Genomic DNA, 22,509 nt, shown 5'->3' with positions numbered 1-22,509 from the left:
CAGCTTGAAAATGTTGAGTAACACACCCACTAGGTCACGCCTCCAATATAAATTCCCAGTTTCCCTGTTTTTTTGGGTGAATTGTAGTGTTACCACCCATGACTGTCACGCTTGTTGAAATGAGTGGACCAAGGCGCAGCGAGCATAGAGTTCACACATTATATTTAACAGTGAAACTTACAACAAAACAACAAAGAATATAACAAACATGCAGTATTGCACTGCTCAAGGCAACGATACAAAAACAAGATCCCACAACAAACAGGTGGGAAAAGGCTGCCTAAATATGATCCCCAATCAGAGACAATGATAGGCAGCTGCCTCTGATTGGGAACCATACCAGGCCAACATAGAAATAACAAAACAAGAATGCCAACCCTAGTCACACCCTGACCTAACCAAAATAGAGAATAAAAAGGCTCTCTAAGATCAGGGCGTGACAATGACTGCGTTTTTAACGTTCATTTTCAGTCCTTGTGGCCTTCACCAAGTGCGTTCCTAGCCTAATCTTATCTTTATAATTAATATCTTCATGACATTACATATCTCATAAGGCCTTAGTTTGAGGCCTAGCAAAAATGTTTCCAAAATTCCCTGATATTCTAAAAACCCTGGTTGAATTATTTCCAGGAATCTTCCAACAGGGATTTCTGGAAAACCTGGGAAATGTACCATCCATACTTGCAAGTCACATTATGCTGGCTACCAAAGTTATGTGTAATTCCTACAGAAATCCAGCCAGAGTCAGGATATCCAACAGTTGGAATTTGTATTTACCTACCCCCTGTATTTATAATGACTGCCAGAGTTAGGAACAGTGTGAGGAGACTACCTAAGCCATTTAAACTGGAACAACCATTTCAGTAACAGGTTAAAAAAAAATCGAACTAAATTATTGGATTAGTTTAGAAAAATGTATGTTATTTATCTTTGTATTGTATAAGATCAATCAATCACGCAATGTACATGCAAAAACACAGATATTAAAAACAATTCAAAAACATCCAGCTGCAATAGAGCATGCTGGGAAAAAAAGTTATTTTGTTATCATAACTTTTTTAAATGTAGTTGATGTGACTTCTCATTTAGCTTTGAGTCAGTTCCATGTAAACATTTTAAGTAATAATGACTTTTCATTGACTTTGAGTTTAACTTACTAGAAGTATTTTAGTAAAAAATGCTTTGGGGTTTGCATTGAAGCTACTACTGTAAAAACACACATCGTCCTCTGCTCGTGGGTAGCCCTGTCACAGTTTCCAGATACTTTGAAAAACAACTCACTGCTCACAGACATCTCTCACTCCTGATTCTATAGACTATTATATGAGCCGAAGCTGTATATTTGACAATATAGCCTACATACAGAATGTTATGTTCACATATCCATATCGTCACAGACAGGCCGTTGCCTGGACCACATTCCTCTAACAATCTCAGCTTGTTCTGGCAAATCTTACGTAGAAACCTAATTGGGAAGAAGGATGTTTGGTGTGCTTTTTACATTTGTATCAAAAAACATTTTTGAGAAAATCATGTTGAAAGTGACAATTTTAGGCCATTTGTCAACCTATACATGCCTCCTGTAAGACCCTATGATCTGTGAACAGTACATGACACAGACAACATCTTGGTGTCATTATACTCCTTATAGTGTGCTCTTAAATATTGAGTATGTATAGATTCTGAAAAACGAATTGTTCATATGAATATCGCAAAAGAACAATATACTCTTCAAAGACATACAATTTCCAAAGTGGTTGATCTCCTACGTTTGATAATACGACCCATTTTATGCATAGAAATTGACATTATAGGTCATTAACCAATCACATTCAGCAAATTACCAGCAGAGTGATTTCTCTTTTAATCCATTTTCCCATTCACTGGTGGTGCTCATGAAATTGGTCATAAATTCAAAAGTAACAGAGCATCCAATCTGGAAATGTGATGTACTTGTAGAGTGTATTGTTTAAAACAATATGTTTAAAAATTAACTAAATCAAAAAGGGTACTTTTGAGATATGCATATTATATATTTTTTTTTATGTTGAATAAATTAATGTGAACAATTTTTTTTCAGAATCTATACATACTCAATATTTAAGAGCACACTATAAGGAGTATAATGACACCAAGATGTTGTCTGTATCATGTACTGTTCACAGATCATAGGGTCTTACAGGAGGCATGTATGGGGCTAAAAAGGGCCTGAAATGGCCACTTTCATCATGATTTTCTCAAAAAATGGCTTTTATGCGAGATTTGTCAGAACAATCTGAGATACCAAAATTATTTTCAGTCCTTCATGGCGAGGTAGCATGTGGCTCAATCGGTAGAAAATGGTGCTTGCAATGCCAAGGTTGTGGGTTCGATTCCCATGATGGACCAGTACAGGAGGGGAAGTATGAAAATGTATATACTCACTACTTTAAGTCACTCTGGATAAGAGTCTCTGCTAAAATGTAAATGAATCACCCTGTTGCTGTATTGTGGTGAATGAGGTATTGACAAATAGTTGTCTGTATTGTGGTAAATGTAGTATTGACAAATAGTTGTCTGTATTGTGGTAAATGTAGTATTGACAAATAGTTGTCTGTATTGTGGTAAATGTAGTATTGACAAATAGTTGTCTGTATTGTGGTAAATGTAGTATTGACAAATAGTTGTCTGTATTGTGGTAAATGTAGTATTGACAAATAGTTGTCTGTATTGTGGTAAAATGTAGTATTGACAAATGACAGTGTTGTGGTGACTGTAGTATTGACAAATAGTTGTCTGTATGGAGGTAAATGTAGTATTGACAAACAACAGTGTTGTGGTGACTAGTATTGACAAATAGTTGTCTGTATTTTGGTAAATTTAGTATTGACAAATAGTTGTCTGTATTGTGGTGAATGTAGTATTGACAAACAACAGTGTTGTGGTGAATGCAGTATTGACAAACAACAGTGTTGTGGTGAATGTAGTATTGACAAATAGTTGTCTGTATGGAGGTAAATGTAGTATTGACAAATAGTTGTCTGTATTGTGGTGAATGTAGTATTGGCAAACAACAGTGTTGTGGTAAATGCAGTATTGACAAACAACAGTGTTGTGGTGAATGTAGTATTGACAAATAGTTGTCTGTATTGTGGTAAATGTAGTATTGACAAATAGTTGTCTGTATTGTGGTAAATGTAGTATTGACAAATGACAGTGTTGTGGTTAATGTAGTATTGACAAACAACAGTGTTGTGGTGAATGTAGTATTGACAAACAACAGTGTTGTGGTGAATGTAGTATTGACAAATAGTTGTCTGTATTGTGGTGACTGTAGTATTGACAAACAACAGTGTTGTGGTGAATGTAGTATTGACAAATAGCTGTCTGTATTGTGGTAAATTTAGTATTGACAAATAGTTGTCTGTATGGAGGTAAATGTAGTATTGACAAATAGTTGTCTGTATTGTGGTAAATGTAGTATTGACAAATGACAGTGTTGTGGTTAATGTAGTATTGACAAATAGTTGTCTGTATTGTGGTGAATGTAGTATTGACAAATGACAGTGTTGTGGTTAATGTAGTATTGGCAAACAACAGTGTTGTGGTGAATGTAGTATTGGCAAACAACAGTGTTGTGGTAAATGTAGTATTGACAAATGACAGTGTTGTGGTTAATGTAGTATTGACAAACAACAGTGTTGTGGTTAATGTAGTATTGACAAACAACAGTGTTGTGGTAAATGTAGTATTGACAAATGACAGTGTTGTGGTAAATGTAGTATTGACAAACAACAGTGTTGTGGTAAATGTAGTATTGACAAATGACAGTGTTGTGGTTAATGTAGTATTGGCAAACAACAGTGTTGTGGTGACTGTAGTATTGACAAATAGTTGTCTGTATTGTGGTAAATGTAGTATTGACAAATAGTTGTCTGTATTGTGGTGAATGTAGTATTGACAAACAACAGTGTTGTGGTGACTGTAGTATTGACAAATAGTTGTCTGTATTGTGGTAAATGTAGTATTGACAAATAGTTGTCTGTATTGTGGTGAATGTAGTATTGACAAACAACAGTGTTGTGATGAATGTAGTATTGACAAATAGTTGTCTGTATCGTGGTAAATGTAGTATTGACAAATAGTTGTCTGTATTGTGGTGAATGTAGTATTGACAAACAACAGTGTTGTGGTGACTGTAGTATTGACAAATAGTTGTCTGTATTGTGGTAAATGTAGTATTGACAAATAGTTGTCTGTATTGTGGTGAATGTAGTATTGACAAACAACAGTGTTGTGATGAATGTAGTATTGACAAATAGTTGTCTGTATGGAGGTAAATGTAGTATTGACAAACAACAGTGTTGTGGTGAATGTAGTATTGACAAATAGTTGTCTGTATTGTGGTGAATGTAGTATTGGCAAACAACAGTGTTGTGGTAAATGTAGTATTGACAAACAACAGTGTTGTGATGAATGTAGTATTGACAAATAGTTGTCTGTATGGAGGTAAATGTAGTATTGACAAACAACAGTGTTGTGGTGAATGTAGTATTGACAAATAGTTGTCTGTATTGTGGTAAATTTAGTATTGACAAACAACAGTGTTGTGATGAATATAGTATTGACAAATAGTTGTCTGTATTGTGGTAAATGTAGTATTGACAAATAGTTGTCTGTATTGTGGTGAATGTAGTATTGGCATACAACAGTGTTGTGATGAATGTAGTATTGACAAATAGTTGTCTGTATTGTGGTGAATGTAGTATTGACAAATGACAGTGTTGTGGTTAATGTAGTATTGGCAAACAACAGTGTTGTGGTGAATGTAGTATTGGCAAACAACAGTGTTGTGGTAAATGTAGTATTGACAAATGACAGTGTTGTGGTTAATGTAGTATTGACAAACAACAGTGTTGTGGTTAATGTAGTATTGACAAACAACAGTGTTGTGGTGACTAGTATTGACAAATAGTTGTCTGTATTTTGGTAAATTTAGTATTGACAAATAGTTGTCTGTATTGTGGTGAATGTAGTATTGACAAACAACAGTGTTGTGGTGAATGCAGTATTGACAAACAACAGTGTTGTGGTGAATGTAGTATTGACAAATAGTTGTCTGTATGGAGGTAAATGTAGTATTGACAAATAGTTGTCTGTATTGTGGTGAATGTAGTATTGGCAAACAACAGTGTTGTGGTAAATGCAGTATTGACAAACAACAGTGTTGTGGTGAATGTAGTATTGACAAATAGTTGTCTGTATTGTGGTAAATGTAGTATTGACAAATAGTTGTCTGTATTGTGGTAAATGTAGTATTGACAAATGACAGTGTTGTGGTTAATGTAGTATTGACAAACAACAGTGTTGTGGTGAATGTAGTATTGACAAACAACAGTGTTGTGGTGAATGTAGTATTGACAAATAGTTGTCTGTATTGTGGTGACTGTAGTATTGACAAACAACAGTGTTGTGGTGAATGTAGTATTGACAAATAGCTGTCTGTATTGTGGTAAATTTAGTATTGACAAATAGTTGTCTGTATGGAGGTAAATGTAGTATTGACAAATAGTTGTCTGTATTGTGGTAAATGTAGTATTGACAAATGACAGTGTTGTGGTTAATGTAGTATTGACAAATAGTTGTCTGTATTGTGGTGAATGTAGTATTGACAAATGACAGTGTTGTGGTTAATGTAGTATTGGCAAACAACAGTGTTGTGGTGAATGTAGTATTGGCAAACAACAGTGTTGTGGTAAATGTAGTATTGACAAATGACAGTGTTGTGGTTAATGTAGTATTGACAAACAACAGTGTTGTGGTTAATGTAGTATTGACAAACAACAGTGTTGTGGTAAATGTAGTATTGACAAATGACAGTGTTGTGGTTAATGTAGTATTGGCAAACAACAGTGTTGTGGTGAATGTAGTATTGACAAACAACAGTGTTGTGGTGAATGTAGTATTGACAAATGACAGTGTTGTGGTAAATGTAGTATTGACAAACAACAGTGTTGTGGTAAATGTAGTATTGACAAATGACAGTGTTGTGGTTAATGTAGTATTGGCAAACAACAGTGTTGTGGTGACTGTAGTATTGACAAATAGTTGTCTGTATTGTGGTAAATGTAGTATTGACAAATAGTTGTCTGTATTGTGGTGAATGTAGTATTGACAAACAACAGTGTTGTGGTGACTGTAGTATTGACAAATAGTTGTCTGTATTGTGGTAAATGTAGTATTGACAAATAGTTGTCTGTATTGTGGTGAATGTAGTATTGACAAACAACAGTGTTGTGATGAATGTAGTATTGACAAATAGTTGTCTGTATCGTGGTAAATGTAGTATTGACAAATAGTTGTCTGTATTGTGGTGAATGTAGTATTGACAAACAACAGTGTTGTGGTGACTGTAGTATTGACAAATAGTTGTCTGTATTGTGGTAAATGTAGTATTGACAAATAGTTGTCTGTATTGTGGTGAATGTAGTATTGACAAACAACAGTGTTGTGATGAATGTAGTATTGACAAATAGTTGTCTGTATGGAGGTAAATGTAGTATTGACAAACAACAGTGTTGTGGTGAATGTAGTATTGACAAATAGTTGTCTGTATTGTGGTGAATGTAGTATTGGCAAACAACAGTGTTGTGGTAAATGTAGTATTGACAAACAACAGTGTTGTGATGAATGTAGTATTGACAAATAGTTGTCTGTATGGAGGTAAATGTAGTATTGACAAACAACAGTGTTGTGGTGAATGTAGTATTGACAAATGACAGTGTTGTGGTTAATGTAGTATTGACAAACAACAGTGTTGTGGTTAATGTAGTATTGACAAACAACAGTGTTGTGGTAAATGTAGTATTGACAAATGACAGTGTTGTGGTTAATGTAGTATTGGCAAACAACAGTGTTGTGGTGAATGTAGTATTGACAAACAACAGTGTTGTGGTGAATGTAGTATTGACAAATGACAGTGTTGTGGTAAATGTAGTATTGACAAACAACAGTGTTGTGGTAAATGTAGTATTGACAAATGACAGTGTTGTGGTTAATGTAGTATTGGCAAACAACAGTGTTGTGGTGACTGTAGTATTGACAAATAGTTGTCTGTATTGTGGTAAATGTAGTATTGACAAATAGTTGTCTGTATTGTGGTGAATGTAGTATTGACAAACAACAGTGTTGTGGTGACTGTAGTATTGACAAATAGTTGTCTGTATTGTGGTAAATGTAGTATTGACAAATAGTTGTCTGTATTGTGGTGAATGTAGTATTGACAAACAACAGTGTTGTGATGAATGTAGTATTGACAAATAGTTGTCTGTATCGTGGTAAATGTAGTATTGACAAATAGTTGTCTGTATTGTGGTGAATGTAGTATTGACAAACAACAGTGTTGTGGTGACTGTAGTATTGACAAATAGTTGTCTGTATTGTGGTAAATGTAGTATTGACAAATAGTTGTCTGTATTGTGGTGAATGTAGTATTGACAAACAACAGTGTTGTGATGAATGTAGTATTGACAAATAGTTGTCTGTATGGAGGTAAATGTAGTATTGACAAACAACAGTGTTGTGGTGAATGTAGTATTGACAAATAGTTGTCTGTATTGTGGTGAATGTAGTATTGGCAAACAACAGTGTTGTGGTAAATGTAGTATTGACAAACAACAGTGTTGTGATGAATGTAGTATTGACAAATAGTTGTCTGTATGGAGGTAAATGTAGTATTGACAAACAACAGTGTTGTGGTGAATGTAGTATTGACAAATAGTGGTCTGTATTGTGGTAAATTTAGTATTGACAAACAACAGTGTTGTGATGAATATAGTATTGACAAATAGTTGTCTGTATTGTGGTAAATGTAGTATTGACAAATAGTTGTCTGTATTGTGGTGAATGTAGTATTGGCATACAACAGTGTTGTGATGAATGTAGTATTGACAAATAGTTGTCTGTATTGTGGTGAATGTAGTATTGACAAATGACAGTGTTGTGGTTAATGTAGTATTGGCAAACAACAGTGTTGTGGTGAATGTAGTATTGGCAAACAACAGTGTTGTGGTAAATGTAGTATTGACAAATGACAGTGTTGTGGTTAATGTAGTATTGACAAACAACAGTGTTGTGGTTAATGTAGTATTGACAAACAACAGTGTTGTGGTGACTAGTATTGACAAATAGTTGTCTGTATTTTGGTAAATTTAGTATTGACAAATAGTTGTCTGTATTGTGGTGAATGTAGTATTGACAAACAACAGTGTTGTGGTGAATGCAGTATTGACAAACAACAGTGTTGTGGTGAATGTAGTATTGACAAATAGTTGTCTGTATGGAGGTAAATGTAGTATTGACAAATAGTTGTCTGTATTGTGGTGAATGTAGTATTGGCAAACAACAGTGTTGTGGTAAATGCAGTATTGACAAACAACAGTGTTGTGGTGAATGTAGTATTGACAAATAGTTGTCTGTATTGTGGTAAATGTAGTATTGACAAATAGTTGTCTGTATTGTGGTAAATGTAGTATTGACAAATGACAGTGTTGTGGTTAATGTAGTATTGACAAACAACAGTGTTGTGGTGAATGTAGTATTGACAAACAACAGTGTTGTGGTGAATGTAGTATTGACAAATAGTTGTCTGTATTGTGGTGACTGTAGTATTGACAAACAACAGTGTTGTGGTGAATGTAGTATTGACAAATAGCTGTCTGTATTGTGGTAAATTTAGTATTGACAAATAGTTGTCTGTATGGAGGTAAATGTAGTATTGACAAATAGTTGTCTGTATTGTGGTAAATGTAGTATTGACAAATGACAGTGTTGTGGTTAATGTAGTATTGACAAATAGTTGTCTGTATTGTGGTGAATGTAGTATTGACAAATGACAGTGTTGTGGTTAATGTAGTATTGGCAAACAACAGTGTTGTGGTGAATGTAGTATTGGCAAACAACAGTGTTGTGGTAAATGTAGTATTGACAAATGACAGTGTTGTGGTTAATGTAGTATTGACAAACAACAGTGTTGTGGTTAATGTAGTATTGACAAACAACAGTGTTGTGGTAAATGTAGTATTGACAAATGACAGTGTTGTGGTTAATGTAGTATTGGCAAACAACAGTGTTGTGGTGAATGTAGTATTGACAAACAACAGTGTTGTGGTGAATGTAGTATTGACAAATGACAGTGTTGTGGTAAATGTAGTATTGACAAACAACAGTGTTGTGGTAAATGTAGTATTGACAAATGACAGTGTTGTGGTTAATGTAGTATTGGCAAACAACAGTGTTGTGGTGACTGTAGTATTGACAAATAGTTGTCTGTATTGTGGTAAATGTAGTATTGACAAATAGTTGTCTGTATTGTGGTGAATGTAGTATTGACAAACAACAGTGTTGTGGTGACTGTAGTATTGACAAATAGTTGTCTGTATTGTGGTAAATGTAGTATTGACAAATAGTTGTCTGTATTGTGGTGAATGTAGTATTGACAAACAACAGTGTTGTGATGAATGTAGTATTGACAAATAGTTGTCTGTATCGTGGTAAATGTAGTATTGACAAATAGTTGTCTGTATTGTGGTGAATGTAGTATTGACAAACAACAGTGTTGTGGTGACTGTAGTATTGACAAATAGTTGTCTGTATTGTGGTAAATGTAGTATTGACAAATAGTTGTCTGTATTGTGGTGAATGTAGTATTGACAAACAACAGTGTTGTGATGAATGTAGTATTGACAAATAGTTGTCTGTATGGAGGTAAATGTAGTATTGACAAACAACAGTGTTGTGGTGAATGTAGTATTGACAAATAGTTGTCTGTATTGTGGTGAATGTAGTATTGGCAAACAACAGTGTTGTGGTAAATGTAGTATTGACAAACAACAGTGTTGTGATGAATGTAGTATTGACAAATAGTTGTCTGTATGGAGGTAAATGTAGTATTGACAAACAACAGTGTTGTGGTGAATGTAGTATTGACAAATAGTTGTCTGTATTGTGGTAAATGTAGTATTGACAAACAACAGTGTTGTGATGAATATAGTATTGACAAATAGTTGTCTGTATTGTGGTAAATGTAGTATTGACAAATAGTTGTCTGTATTGTGGTGAATGTAGTATTGGCATACAACAGTGTTGTGATGAATGTAGTATTGACAAATAGTTGTCTGTATTGTGGTGAATGTAGTATTGGCAAACAACAGTGTTGTGGTAAATGTAGTATTGACAAATAGTTGTCTGTATTGTGGTGAATGTAGTATTGGCATACAACAGTGTTGTGATGAATGTAGTATTGACAAATAGTTGTCTGTATGGAGGTAAATGTAGTATTGACAAACAACAGTGTTGTGGTGAATGTAGTATTGACAAATAGTTGTCTGTATTGTGGTAAATTTAGTATTGACAAACAACAGTGTTGTGATGAATATAGTATTGACAAATAGTTGTCTGTATTGTGGTAAATGTAGTATTGACAAATAGTTGTCTGTATTGTGGTGAATGTAGTATTGGCATACAACAGTGTTGTGATGAATGTAGTATTGACAAATAGTTGTCTGTATTGTGGTGAATGTAGTATTGACAAATGACAGTGTTGTGGTTAATGTAGTATTGGCAAACAACAGTGTTGTGGTGAATGTAGTATTGGCAAACAACAGTGTTGTGGTAAATGTAGTATTGACAAATGACAGTGTTGTGGTTAATGTAGTATTGACAAACAACAGTGTTGTGGTTAATGTAGTATTGACAAACAACAGTGTTGTGGTAAATGTAGTATTGACAAATGACAGTGTTGTGGTTAATGTAGTATTGGCAAACAACAGTGTTGTGGTGAATGTAGTATTGGCAAACAACAGTGTTGTGGTGAATGTAGTATTGACAAATGACAGTGTTGTGGTAAATGTAGTATTGACAAACAACAGTGTTGTGGTAAATGTAGTATTGACAAATGACAGTGTTGTGGTTAATGTAGTATTGGCAAACAACAGTGTTGTGGTGACTGTAGTATTGACAAATAGTTGTCTGTATTGTGGTAAATGTAGTATTGACAAATAGTTGTCTGTATTGTGGTGAATGTAGTATTGACAAACAACAGTGTTGTGGTAAATGTAGTATTGACAAATGACAGTGTTGTGGTTAATGTAGTATTGGCAAACAACAGTGTTGTGGTGACTGTAGTATTGACAAATAGTTGTCTGTATTGTGGTAAATGTAGTATTGACAAATAGTTGTCTGTATTGTGGTGAATGTAGTATTGACAAACAACAGTGTTGTGGTAAATGTTTATATTGACAAATGACAGTGTTGTGGTTAATGTAGTATTGACAAACAACAGTGTTGTGGTTAATGTAGTATTGACAAACAACAGTGTTGTGGTAAATGTAGTATTGACAAATGACAGTGTTGTGGTTAATGTAGTATTGGCAAACAACAGTGTTGTGGTGAATGTAGTATTGACAAACAACAGTGTTGTGGTGAATGTAGTATTGACAAATGACAGTGTTGTGGTAAATGTAGTATTGACAAACAACAGTGTTGTGGTAAATGTAGTATTGACAAATGACAGTGTTGTGGTTAATGTAGTATTGGCAAACAACAGTGTTGTGGTGACTGTAGTATTGACAAATAGTTGTCTGTATTGTGGTAAATGTAGTATTGACAAATAGTTGTCTGTATTGTGGTGAATGTAGTATTGACAAACAACAGTGTTGTGGTGACTGTAGTATTGACAAATAGTTGTCTGTATTGTGGTAAATGTAGTATTGACAAATAGTTGTCTGTATTGTGGTGAATGTAGTATTGACAAACAACAGTGTTGTGATGAATGTAGTATTGACAAATAGTTGTCTGTATCGTGGTAAATGTAGTATTGACAAATAGTTGTCTGTATTGTGGTGAATGTAGTATTGACAAACAACAGTGTTGTGGTGACTGTAGTATTGACAAATAGTTGTCTGTATTGTGGTAAATGTAGTATTGACAAATAGTTGTCTGTATTGTGGTGAATGTAGTATTGACAAACAACAGTGTTGTGATGAATGTAGTATTGACAAATAGTTGTCTGTATGGAGGTAAATGTAGTATTGACAAACAACAGTGTTGTGGTGAATGTAGTATTGACAAATAGTTGTCTGTATTGTGGTGAATGTAGTATTGGCAAACAACAGTGTTGTGGTAAATGTAGTATTGACAAACAACAGTGTTGTGATGAATGTAGTATTGACAAATAGTTGTCTGTATGGAGGTAAATGTAGTATTGACAAACAACAGTGTTGTGGTGAATGTAGTATTGACAAATAGTTGTCTGTATTGTGGTAAATGTAGTATTGACAAACAACAGTGTTGTGATGAATATAGTATTGACAAATAGTTGTCTGTATTGTGGTAAATGTAGTATTGACAAATAGTTGTCTGTATTGTGGTGAATGTAGTATTGGCATACAACAGTGTTGTGATGAATGTAGTATTGACAAATAGTTGTCTGTATTGTGGTGAATGTAGTATTGGCAAACAACAGTGTTGTGGTAAATGTAGTATTGACAAACAACAGTGTTGTGATGAATGTAGTATTGACAAATAGTTGTCTGTATGGAGGTAAATGTAGTATTGACAAACAACAGTGTTGTGGTGAATGTAGTATTGACAAATAGTTGTCTGTATTGTGGTAAATTTAGTATTGACAAACAACAGTGTTGTGATGAATATAGTATTGACAAATAGTTGTCTGTATTGTGGTAAATGTAGTATTGACAAATAGTTGTCTGTATTGTGGTGAATGTAGTATTGGCATACAACAGTGTTGTGATGAATGTAGTATTGACAAATAGTTGTCTGTATTGTGGTGAATGTAGTATTGACAAATGACAGTGTTGTGGTTAATGTAGTATTGGCAAACAACAGTGTTGTGGTGAATGTAGTATTGGCAAACAACAGTGTTGTGGTAAATGTAGTATTGACAAATGACAGTGTTGTGGTTAATGTAGTATTGACAAACAACAGTGTTGTGGTTAATGTAGTATTGACAAACAACAGTGTTGTGGTAAATGTAGTATTGACAAATGACAGTGTTGTGGTTAATGTAGTATTGGCAAACAACAGTGTTGTGGTGAATGTAGTATTGGCAAACAACAGTGTTGTGGTGAATGTAGTATTGACAAATGACAGTGTTGTGGTAAATGTAGTATTGACAAACAACAGTGTTGTGGTAAATGTAGTATTGACAAATGACAGTGTTGTGGTTAATGTAGTATTGGCAAACAACAGTGTTGTGGTGACTGTAGTATTGACAAATAGTTGTCTGTATTGTGGTAAATGTAGTATTGACAAATAGTTGTCTGTATTGTGGTGAATGTAGTATTGACAAACAACAGTGTTGTGGTAAATGTAGTATTGACAAATGACAGTGTTGTGGTTAATGTAGTATTGGCAAACAACAGTGTTGTGGTGACTGTAGTATTGACAAATAGTTGTCTGTATTGTGGTAAATGTAGTATTGACAAATAGTTGTCTGTATTGTGGTGAATGTAGTATTGACAAACAACAGTGTTGTGGTGACTGTAGTATTGACAAATAGTTGTCTGTATTGTGGTAAATGTAGTATTGACAAATAGTTGTCTGTATTGTGGTGAATGCAGTATTGACAAACAACAGTGTTGTGATGAATGTAGTATTGACAAATAGTTGTCTGTATGGAGGTAAATGTAGTATTGACAAACAACAGTGTTGTGGTGAATGTAGTATTGACAAATAGTTGTCTGTATTGTGGTAAATTTAGTATTGACAAACAACAGTGTTGTGATGAATATAGTATTGACAAATAGTTGTCTGTATTGTGGTGAATGTAGTATTGACAAACAACAGTGTTGTGGTAAATGTAGTATTGACAAATAGTTGTCTGTATTGTGGTGAATGTAGTATTGACAAACAACAGTGTTGTGGTGAATGTAGTATTGACAAATAGTTGTCTGCTTTGTGGTAAATTTAGTATTGACAAACAACAGTGTTGTGATGAATATAGTATTGACAAATAGTTGTCTGTATTGTGGTAAATTTAGTATTGACAAATAGTTGTCTGTATTGTGGTAAATGTAGTATTGACAAATAGTTGTCTGTATTGTGGTAAATGTAGTATTGACAAATAGTTGTCTGTATTGTGGTAAATGTAGTATTGACAAACAACAGTGTTGTGGTAAATGTAGTATTGACAAATAGTTGTCTGTATTGTGGTAAATGTAGTATTGACAAATAGTTGTCTGTATTGTGGTAAATGTAGTATTAACAAATAGTTGTCTGTATTGTGGTAAATGTAGTATTGACAAATAGTTGTCTGTATTGTGGTAAATTTAGTATTGACAAATAGTTGTCTGTATTGTGGTAAATGTAGTATTGACAAATAGTTGTCTGTATTGTGGGAAATGTAGTATTGACAAATAGTTGTCTGTATTGTGGTGAATGTAGTATTAACAAATAGTTGTCTGTATTGTGGTAAATGTACTATTGACAAATAGTTGTCTGTATTGTGGTAAATGTAGTATTGACAAACAACAGTGTTGTGGTGAATGCAGTATTGCAGTTACTTCAGTTGATAGTCAGAACAGCCAACATTACAGCAATCTAACCTTAGTACTCAAAAGAGTTCACTTGGAATTGCTTGTAACAGGGCTCATTACAGTATTTTACACTAAACACTGTAACAGAGGTTAGAAAATGTGACATCATAAACATTTTTAGGTAACAGTTTACTTTAAATCTTCACCATAATCACTTCATTACGATGTCATAAACATGTCTTGGAACTTTATAGCATGCGTCAAATCTTGTCATGACTTATGGCAATGTTATGACACAGATATTAGCATGTGTTGTGACACATTGGGATATTTTCTAGCCTTATGACAATATTTACCATTTTTAAGTGTCCTTACCTGGGCCCCACATTGGCAGCTCCTCTCCTCTTTGGTTGAATGGATCCAGTACTTCAAAGTTGTACAGATTTCCCAGAAGAAATGTGTATCAACCAGTATAAATGAGGAGAGAAAACACTATATGTCCTTTTGTACACAGAGGGATGAGAGCAGATCCTTTAGAATTACATGTTACTTGAAGAAAACATGTCAATCAAAATACTACAGAGAGCAAACCGCAACAACACAAACTCAGAAAGTGAGTGAGCGAGAGTGAGTGAGTGAGAGTCGTGGGCACGCAGTCACGTACCCACTGTAAAGCAGAGATCAGTTCTCTCTCCACTTTTCTCTCGTCTTGCCATAACTCGCTCACTCACGTTTTCTTTTCCTCCCCTCTTTTACTCTTCATTTCCTTTTATATTGCTCTCTTTTTCTACCGCTCTTTCTTCTTCAACCCTTCCTTGCTTTTACACCCCCATAGAGAGAACGAAACAAGTGCACAGAATTCCAGCAGCTAATTCTGCTTCTTAAGACATGGAACTTAATATGTGAGGACAACTGTGAGGGCGGAGGATAGAGCGAGAAGGAGGGAGCAGGCACAGAATGAAGGATGGAAAATTCAATTCAAAGGAGAGAGAGAGAGAGAGAGAGAGAGAGAGAGAGAGAGAGAGAGACAGAGAGACAGAGAGACAGAGAGACAGAGAGACTGTTGAGGGAGTGAGGGAAGTGAAATTGGCAGATGAAATCATAACACAGGGAAAGTTTGTTTAGTTTGACTAAAGAGATTAATTCACACTGGTTTTAACTGCGTATCCAGTGAGCTCCTGTGTCAGCCACACTAGATGTTGTGAATGGCTGTGGCTCCATCACGACCTGTGCAACATAACTAGAGTTTACTCACATCAATCGTCACTATAATTCATTGAACACCATGGAGAGAGAACAGGCAATGCAAATACCAATCCATCTCAATGTCTCTCCTTTCCACTTGTCATCTAAGCTTACCAACTCCCTTACCAATTCCTTGCCCCCACTACCTTAGACCTAAGCAGACCACGGAAGAGTATTTTTGACACTCTCACACTTTCAGACTCTGATCTGCTCATAATTTATGCTGTTCCTTTTGTTGACTCTTTTTTTAGTTGTAGTTAATTTATCAGAAGGGTAGAGTTGTAGTTCATTTATCTAAAGGGTAGAGTTGTAGTTCATTTATCTAAAGGGTAGAGTTGTAGTTCATTTATCTAAAGGGTAAAGTTGTAGTTCATTTATCTAAAGGGTAGAGTTGTAGTTCATTTATCTAAAGGGTAGAGTTGTAGTTCATTTATCTAAAGGGTAGAGTTGTAGTTCATTTATCTAAAGGGTAGAGTTGTAGTTCATTTATCTAAAGGGTAGAGTTGTAGTTCATTTATCTAAAGGGTAGAGTTGTAGTTCATTTATCTAAAGTGTAGAGTTGTAGTTAATTTATCTAAAGGGTAGAGTTGTAGTTCATTTATCTAAAGGGTAGAGTTGTAGTTCATTTATCTAAAGGGTAGAGTTGTAGTTCATTTATCTAAAGGGTAGAGTTGTAGTTCATTTATCTAAAGGGTAGAGTTGTAGTTCATTTATCTAAAGGGTAGAGTTGTAGTTAATTTATCTAAAGGGTAGAGTTGTAGTTCATTTATCTAAAGGGTAGAGTTGTAGTTCATTTATCTAAAGGGTAGAGTTGTAGTTCATTTATCTAAAGGGTAGAGTTGTAGTTCATTTATCTAAAGGGTAGAGTTGTAGTTCATTTATCTAAAGGGTAGAGTTGTAGTTCATTTATCTAAAGGGTAGAGTTGTAGTTCATTTATCTAAAGGGTAGAGTTGTAGTTCATTTATCTAAAGGGTAGAGTGGTAGTTCATTTATCTAAAGGGTAAAGTTGTAGTTCATTTATCTAAAGGGTAGAGTTGTAGTTCATTTATCTAAAGGGTAGAGTTGTAGTTCATTTATCTAAAGGGTAGAGTTGTAGTTCATTTATCTAAAGGGTAGAGTTGTAGTTCATTTATCTAAAGGGTAGAGTGGTAGTTCATTTATCTAAAGGGTAGAGTTGTAGTTAATTTATCTAAAGGGTAGAGTTGTAGTTCATTTATCTAAAGGGTAGAGTTGTAGTTCATTTATCTAAAGGGTAGAGTTGTAGTTCATTTATCTAAAGGGTAGAGTGGTAGTTCATTTATCTAAAGGGTAGAGTTGTAGTTAATTTATCTAAAGGGTAGAGTTGTAGTTCATTTATCTAAAGGGTAGAGTTGTAGTTCATTTATCTAAAGGGTAGAGTTGTAGTTCATTTATCTAAAGGGTAGAGTTGCTGTAATATTACTGGATCACCTGATGTTTTTAATAGCTTATGTCATATGGTATGATACACTGATATAGAGACACATACGGGACTCCTGATCCTGCTACTGCACTGACAGTAGTTTTACAGGAAATTTAGATCCGATATCGGCAAATGTGCTTGCAGGGTGTCATATAAGAGAGGTAAGGGAGGTGGGGGTGGAGTTGGCTGGAGGAGTGTGGGGAGGGAGAGAGATTGACGGAAGGTGTAATGTCGAGTACATGTCAATCTAATTATAATGTGCTAAATGACCTTAGAAGTCAGTTTTTCCCCTCTACCCCTCAGTGTATTTTACCTTGCCAGTGAAATGGCATGTGGATTGACTGGCATTAGATAACTGGGTATTGAATATCTCGTTATTTATTATAAGATGTTTAAGTGACATATTAGACATTGGGGGCCAGTTTCCCGGTGTAACGATTGTCGTCGGGAGAAGGAGAAGAGGACCAAAGAGCAGCTTGGTACGTATTCTTAATGATATTTTAATAAAGATGAATACTGGAACAAAAACAACAAACAGACAAACGAACAGTTCTGCAAGGTGCAACAAAAACACTAAACAGAAAATAACTACCCACAAACATGAGGTGGGAACAGGCTACCAAAGTATGGTTCTCAATCAGAGACAACGATTGCCAGCTGCCTCTGATTGGGAACCATACCAGGCCAAACACATAGATATAGAAAACATAGAACACAAAACATAAAATTCCCACCCCAACTCACGCCCTGACCAAACTAAAATAGAGACATAAAAAGGAACTAAGGGCAGGAGCGCAGCGGATTGCTGCTCCCAAACAGCCGTCGTACAGGAGAGCGCCCTTCCGGACATTAGCGTAATTTAATACGCTATCTTCGATCAGTCCGACGGGAACGAAGAAGGCTGAAGTTCAAAAATGAGAGAGCACTGGGAAAGGAAAGCCTGGCAGGTACCAGGATAGCCAGCATAATCCTCCAGAAGAGGTAAGTGGGGAGCCGGGGTAGGTTGAACAAATCCACCACTATTAGAGAGGTTACTGAGTGGTTGGGAGGTCTCAGATGTGGCGTGCTGCCCTATGAGCTAATTTACAGTTCCGTTACCGCCTTGAACCCTTGGTCGTGGCGTTCCGCCAGAGTACGAAGCCCTTCCAAAAGGTCCCGAAGTAGCTCCTCATGCTTCCCAATGGTGGCTCCCTGCAGGGAGACAGCGTGACGGAGCTGGTCCAAGTCTGCTGGGTCTGTCATGGCCAGTTTGTACTATAAGGGCAGAATATATTCAGACGGGGAGGCAGATGGTTGAGCTCCGATATTTATTATAACACAAGGGGTAGGCAAAAGACAGGTCGGGTACAAGAGAGAGTTCATCAACCAGGTCCAAACAGCAGAGGGCGTTAGACAGTCTTGAGTTCAGGACAGGAAGAATGGTCAGGCAGGCTGGTTCGGGTGTCAGGACAGGCAAGGGTCAAAACCAGGAGGACTAGGAAAAACAGAGACTGTGAAAAAATAGGAGCTAGGAGATAAACGTTGGTTGACTTGGCAAACAAGACAAACTGGCACAGAGAGAAAACACAGGGATAAATACACTGGGGATGATGAGCGACACCTGGAGGGGGTGGAGACAAGCACAAGGACAGGTGAAACAGATCAGGGCGTGACAGTATGGGTATTAGTATTATTTGTATTGTTAGTTATTTAGTTGCCTATAGGAATTCCTCAGTATTAAGTAATGGGGTATTTATGTACATGTATAGTCCAGGATTATATTTTAGTGTTTGATGGAGGCAGTAAAAGCAGTACTGCGTATGTCCTGTTAGGCATGGCAGAGCCCCACAGTGTCAGTACTGAGCAGGAGAATGTCCATGTAAACTCATATGTTCAGACAGCTGTCCACTGCAAAGTTTATCCTTACCTATGGACACACATTTTTATTCGGAGGCACATGTAAGTCACACACACACATATAAAATTCCCCCTCACCCCTGGGCCACCTTCCATGGAGGGGTAGGGTTGCGGGACTGTAAGGAAGGCCATCAAACTGGAACAGTACATTACACCATCGGAGAGCGTTAGGATAGAGTTACAGGGGCACACACTCCCTATCTCTCCCTCCCCTTCCTCTCTAGCCCACACAGCTCGCTTGTCTCTAATAAAATGTTTACAAGAACAGTGGTGGCCATTAAATATGGCAACTTAACGAAGGACGTCTTAGTTTTCCATGACTCTGATCTATATCTGTTCCTTAACATATGTCTTTTATATGTACCAGCATGCCAAAGGCCCAAGATGGTTATTTCTTCCATTTTGAAAGTAGCTTTCTCTTCTCTTTGTAATGACATTGGTAACTAATGTTTTAAAGTGCAATCCTTATAGCAGGAAATGACCATACATGTAGGAAAACAAGTTTGGTGGTCTATGTAATCAAATATTTTGTCCAAAACATGTTCAGGAGCTTTTAAGACTTTTTATTTTGAAACTTAAGCTTTGGATTTGCGAAAATTATACATTCAGTGCAGAGGCTGAAGAAATTTGATTTGGCACATAAAACCCTCACAAATTCCTACAGATGCACAATTGAGAGTATCCTGTCTGACTGTATCACCGCCTGGTACGGTAAATGCACCGCTGGCAACCGCAGGGTTCTCCAGAGGGTAGTGCAGTCTGCCCAACTGGGGGCAAACTACCTGCACTCCAGGACACCAACACGACCTGATGTTACAGGAAGGCCAAAAAGATCATCAAGGACAACAACCACCCGAGCCACTGCCTGTTCACCCCGCTATCACCCAGAAGTCGAGGTTTAGTACAGGTGCATCAAAGCTGGGACTGAGAGACTGAAAAACAGCTTCTATCTCAAGGCCATCAGACTGTTAAATAGCCATCACTAGCCCATTAGAGGCCTATATACTGTACATAGACTTGAAATCATTGGCCACTTTAATAAATGGAACACTAGTCACTTTAATAATGTTTACATATTTTGCATTACTCATCTCATATGTACACTACTGTTCAAAAGTTTAGCCTCTCTTAGAAATGTAGATATTCCATAAACAATCTGCCATTTCCAGCTACAATAGTCATTTACAACATTAACAATGTCTACACTGTATTTCTGATCTATTTTTATTTTATTTTATTTGACAAAAAATATATATTTTCTTTCAAAAACAAGGACATTTCTAAGTGACCCCAAACTTTTGAATGGTAGTTTATATACTGTATTCTATTCTGTTCTACTGTATCTTAGTCTATGCCGCTCTGACATTGCTCATCCATATGTTTATATATTCTTAATTCCATTCCTTTACTTAGATTTGTGTGTATTGGGTATATGTTGTGAAATTGCTAGATATTACTGCACTGTCGGAGCCAGAAACACAAGCATTTCGCTACACCTGCAGTAACATCTGCTCAACACGTGCATGTGACCAATAAAATTTGATTTGATTATTTATACAGTCTATTTTTAACAGGAATCGATTTCTGTGCAAACTGTAAAGCATAGAAACTTGTCCTGGAGGATACATATACTATATTCTCTCGGTTGTCTTTTAACATTTCCTTTGGAGATGTAACCAGTGTGATTTCTTGATAAATCGTTTTTCTTGTCTGACGATGGTAATTAATGATAGATTCTGACGATAGCGATTTCTGACAGAACCAATTCCCCTGCTAGCTTCATTAGCCTAATTATTTCATATGAGAAGAAGTTCACTTATTCACTGAGTATACATGCAAATGGATTAGCTGCGCCACTCCTACAGTAGAGACCATATGGTAGTCTTATGTCTATTAGATGAGATTCTGAGATTCCCTCTTACTCCTTCCTCTGTTCCCCCTCTCTCTACTCCCACTGTTTTCACTCCTCATGGTCACAGTAGAAGAACATTGAAAGTGGTTGTGAATGTTAATCACCAGTAAGAAAAATGATGTTGAAAAGACATCTAAAATACATATTTTCCAGATGTTCATGTTGGGTTCATTTTCAGTTCTGAATGAAAGTTTAAAATGTGCATTTTAAAATACATGTTTGTGGGTCATTGATTCTATGGACAAGTTTCAAGTTTCAAGTTTCAACACATTCTCAATGAAGTAAGCATTATATCACAATAATAATCTCTTCATCCATTTAATATTGCAAAGAGGAGCGAACTGAAGATTGCAAAATGTTTATTATTGCTTCCAAATGTCACATGCACTTGCATCTGTCACTTTCCTAAAAAGCTTTAAAACTGGTAACGAGGATGCTCAAAGTAGTCCGACCTACAGAATAAACCAACACACCACTTCAACAACATTCTCATTAAAGCTTACAGAAATATAATATTTCTTGCTATGACTGGGATGTGTTGTTGTTTATCTACCTGACTGTAAATTGCTCTAGATAAGAGCGTCTGCAGAATGACAAAAATGTGAATGTTAAAACAAACACTTACAAAGCATGCTGGGTATTATTCTACTAAAATCTGAACAAATCATAGACATTTGAACAACACAGTACAGTATGGTACAGTTCAGTACAGTAGAGGACAGTAGAGTACAGTAGAGTATTGTATGATACGGTATGGAACAGGGCAGTAGAGTTTTATAAATTTGATTACATTACACTACAGTAGAGCTTAATTCAGTACAGTACTCTACAGTACGGTACAGTACAGTACAGTAGAGTTTAATTCAGTATAGTACAGTACAGTTTAGTTCAGTAGAGTAGAGTGCATTAGAGTAAAGTAGGGTATAATACACTACATTATACTGTACTATACTCTACTGATCTGTCCTCTACTGTACTGAACTATACTTTACTGTACTCTACTGTTCTCTACTGTATTGTACTGTATTGTACTCTACTCTACTGTACTATACTGTACTTTTCTTACCTGTACTGTTCTGTAATGTACTGTATGCTGCTGTGCTCTTCTGTACTATATATACTGTACTGTAATGTGCTGTCCAAACTTGTGAAAAATAGATCTCCATTCCAGACCAGACCAAATCTGAACCAGACATAGATGCCGATGATTGGTTTTAAAATGACATGTTATGTATATGTATATGTTGAAATCAAAGCCGGTTCAGACCACACCAAAAAAAATACCCCAAAGTACAACCGGTTCGGACAAGACCAAAAAGAGACGTCCAAAAGACGCTTGCATTGGTACGTGCTTAGTGGGTCTGCAGTACGCCTCTTCATGTTGTCCTGCTGTGCTGTGTTCTGTCTGAAAGTGTTGTCATGTTACATCAGGGGTGTCAAACTCATGCCATGATTATTAGTGTCTGCTGGTTTCTGGTTG

The 22,509-nt window shown here is 35.9% G+C and overlaps 1 protein-coding gene across 1 annotated transcript in view; it reads right to left on the bottom strand.

Moving 5' to 3' along the window:
- The window catches only part of LOC110528109 (zinc finger protein 385A), a 70,340-nt gene extending 54,896 nt beyond the window's left edge, over positions 1–15,444 (bottom strand). Inside the window, exon 1 of the mRNA XM_090241340.1 lies at positions 14,910–15,444. Within this exon, the coding sequence (XP_090097466.1) occupies positions 14,910–14,922 (13 nt within the window). The 5' untranslated portion in view covers positions 14,923–15,444. The remainder of the gene's footprint in view (positions 1–14,909) is intronic.
- Positions 15,445–22,509: the final 7,065 nt, after the last annotated feature.

Source organism: Oncorhynchus mykiss, chromosome 7, assembly GCF_057628025.1.
Source record: "Oncorhynchus mykiss isolate SJ-2025 chromosome 7, ASM5762802v1, whole genome shotgun sequence".
NCBI lineage: Eukaryota > Metazoa > Chordata > Actinopteri > Salmoniformes > Salmonidae > Oncorhynchus > Oncorhynchus mykiss.
The sequence above is the reverse complement of the archived record's forward strand: the minus strand, read 5'-3'. Positions and strand labels throughout refer to the sequence as shown.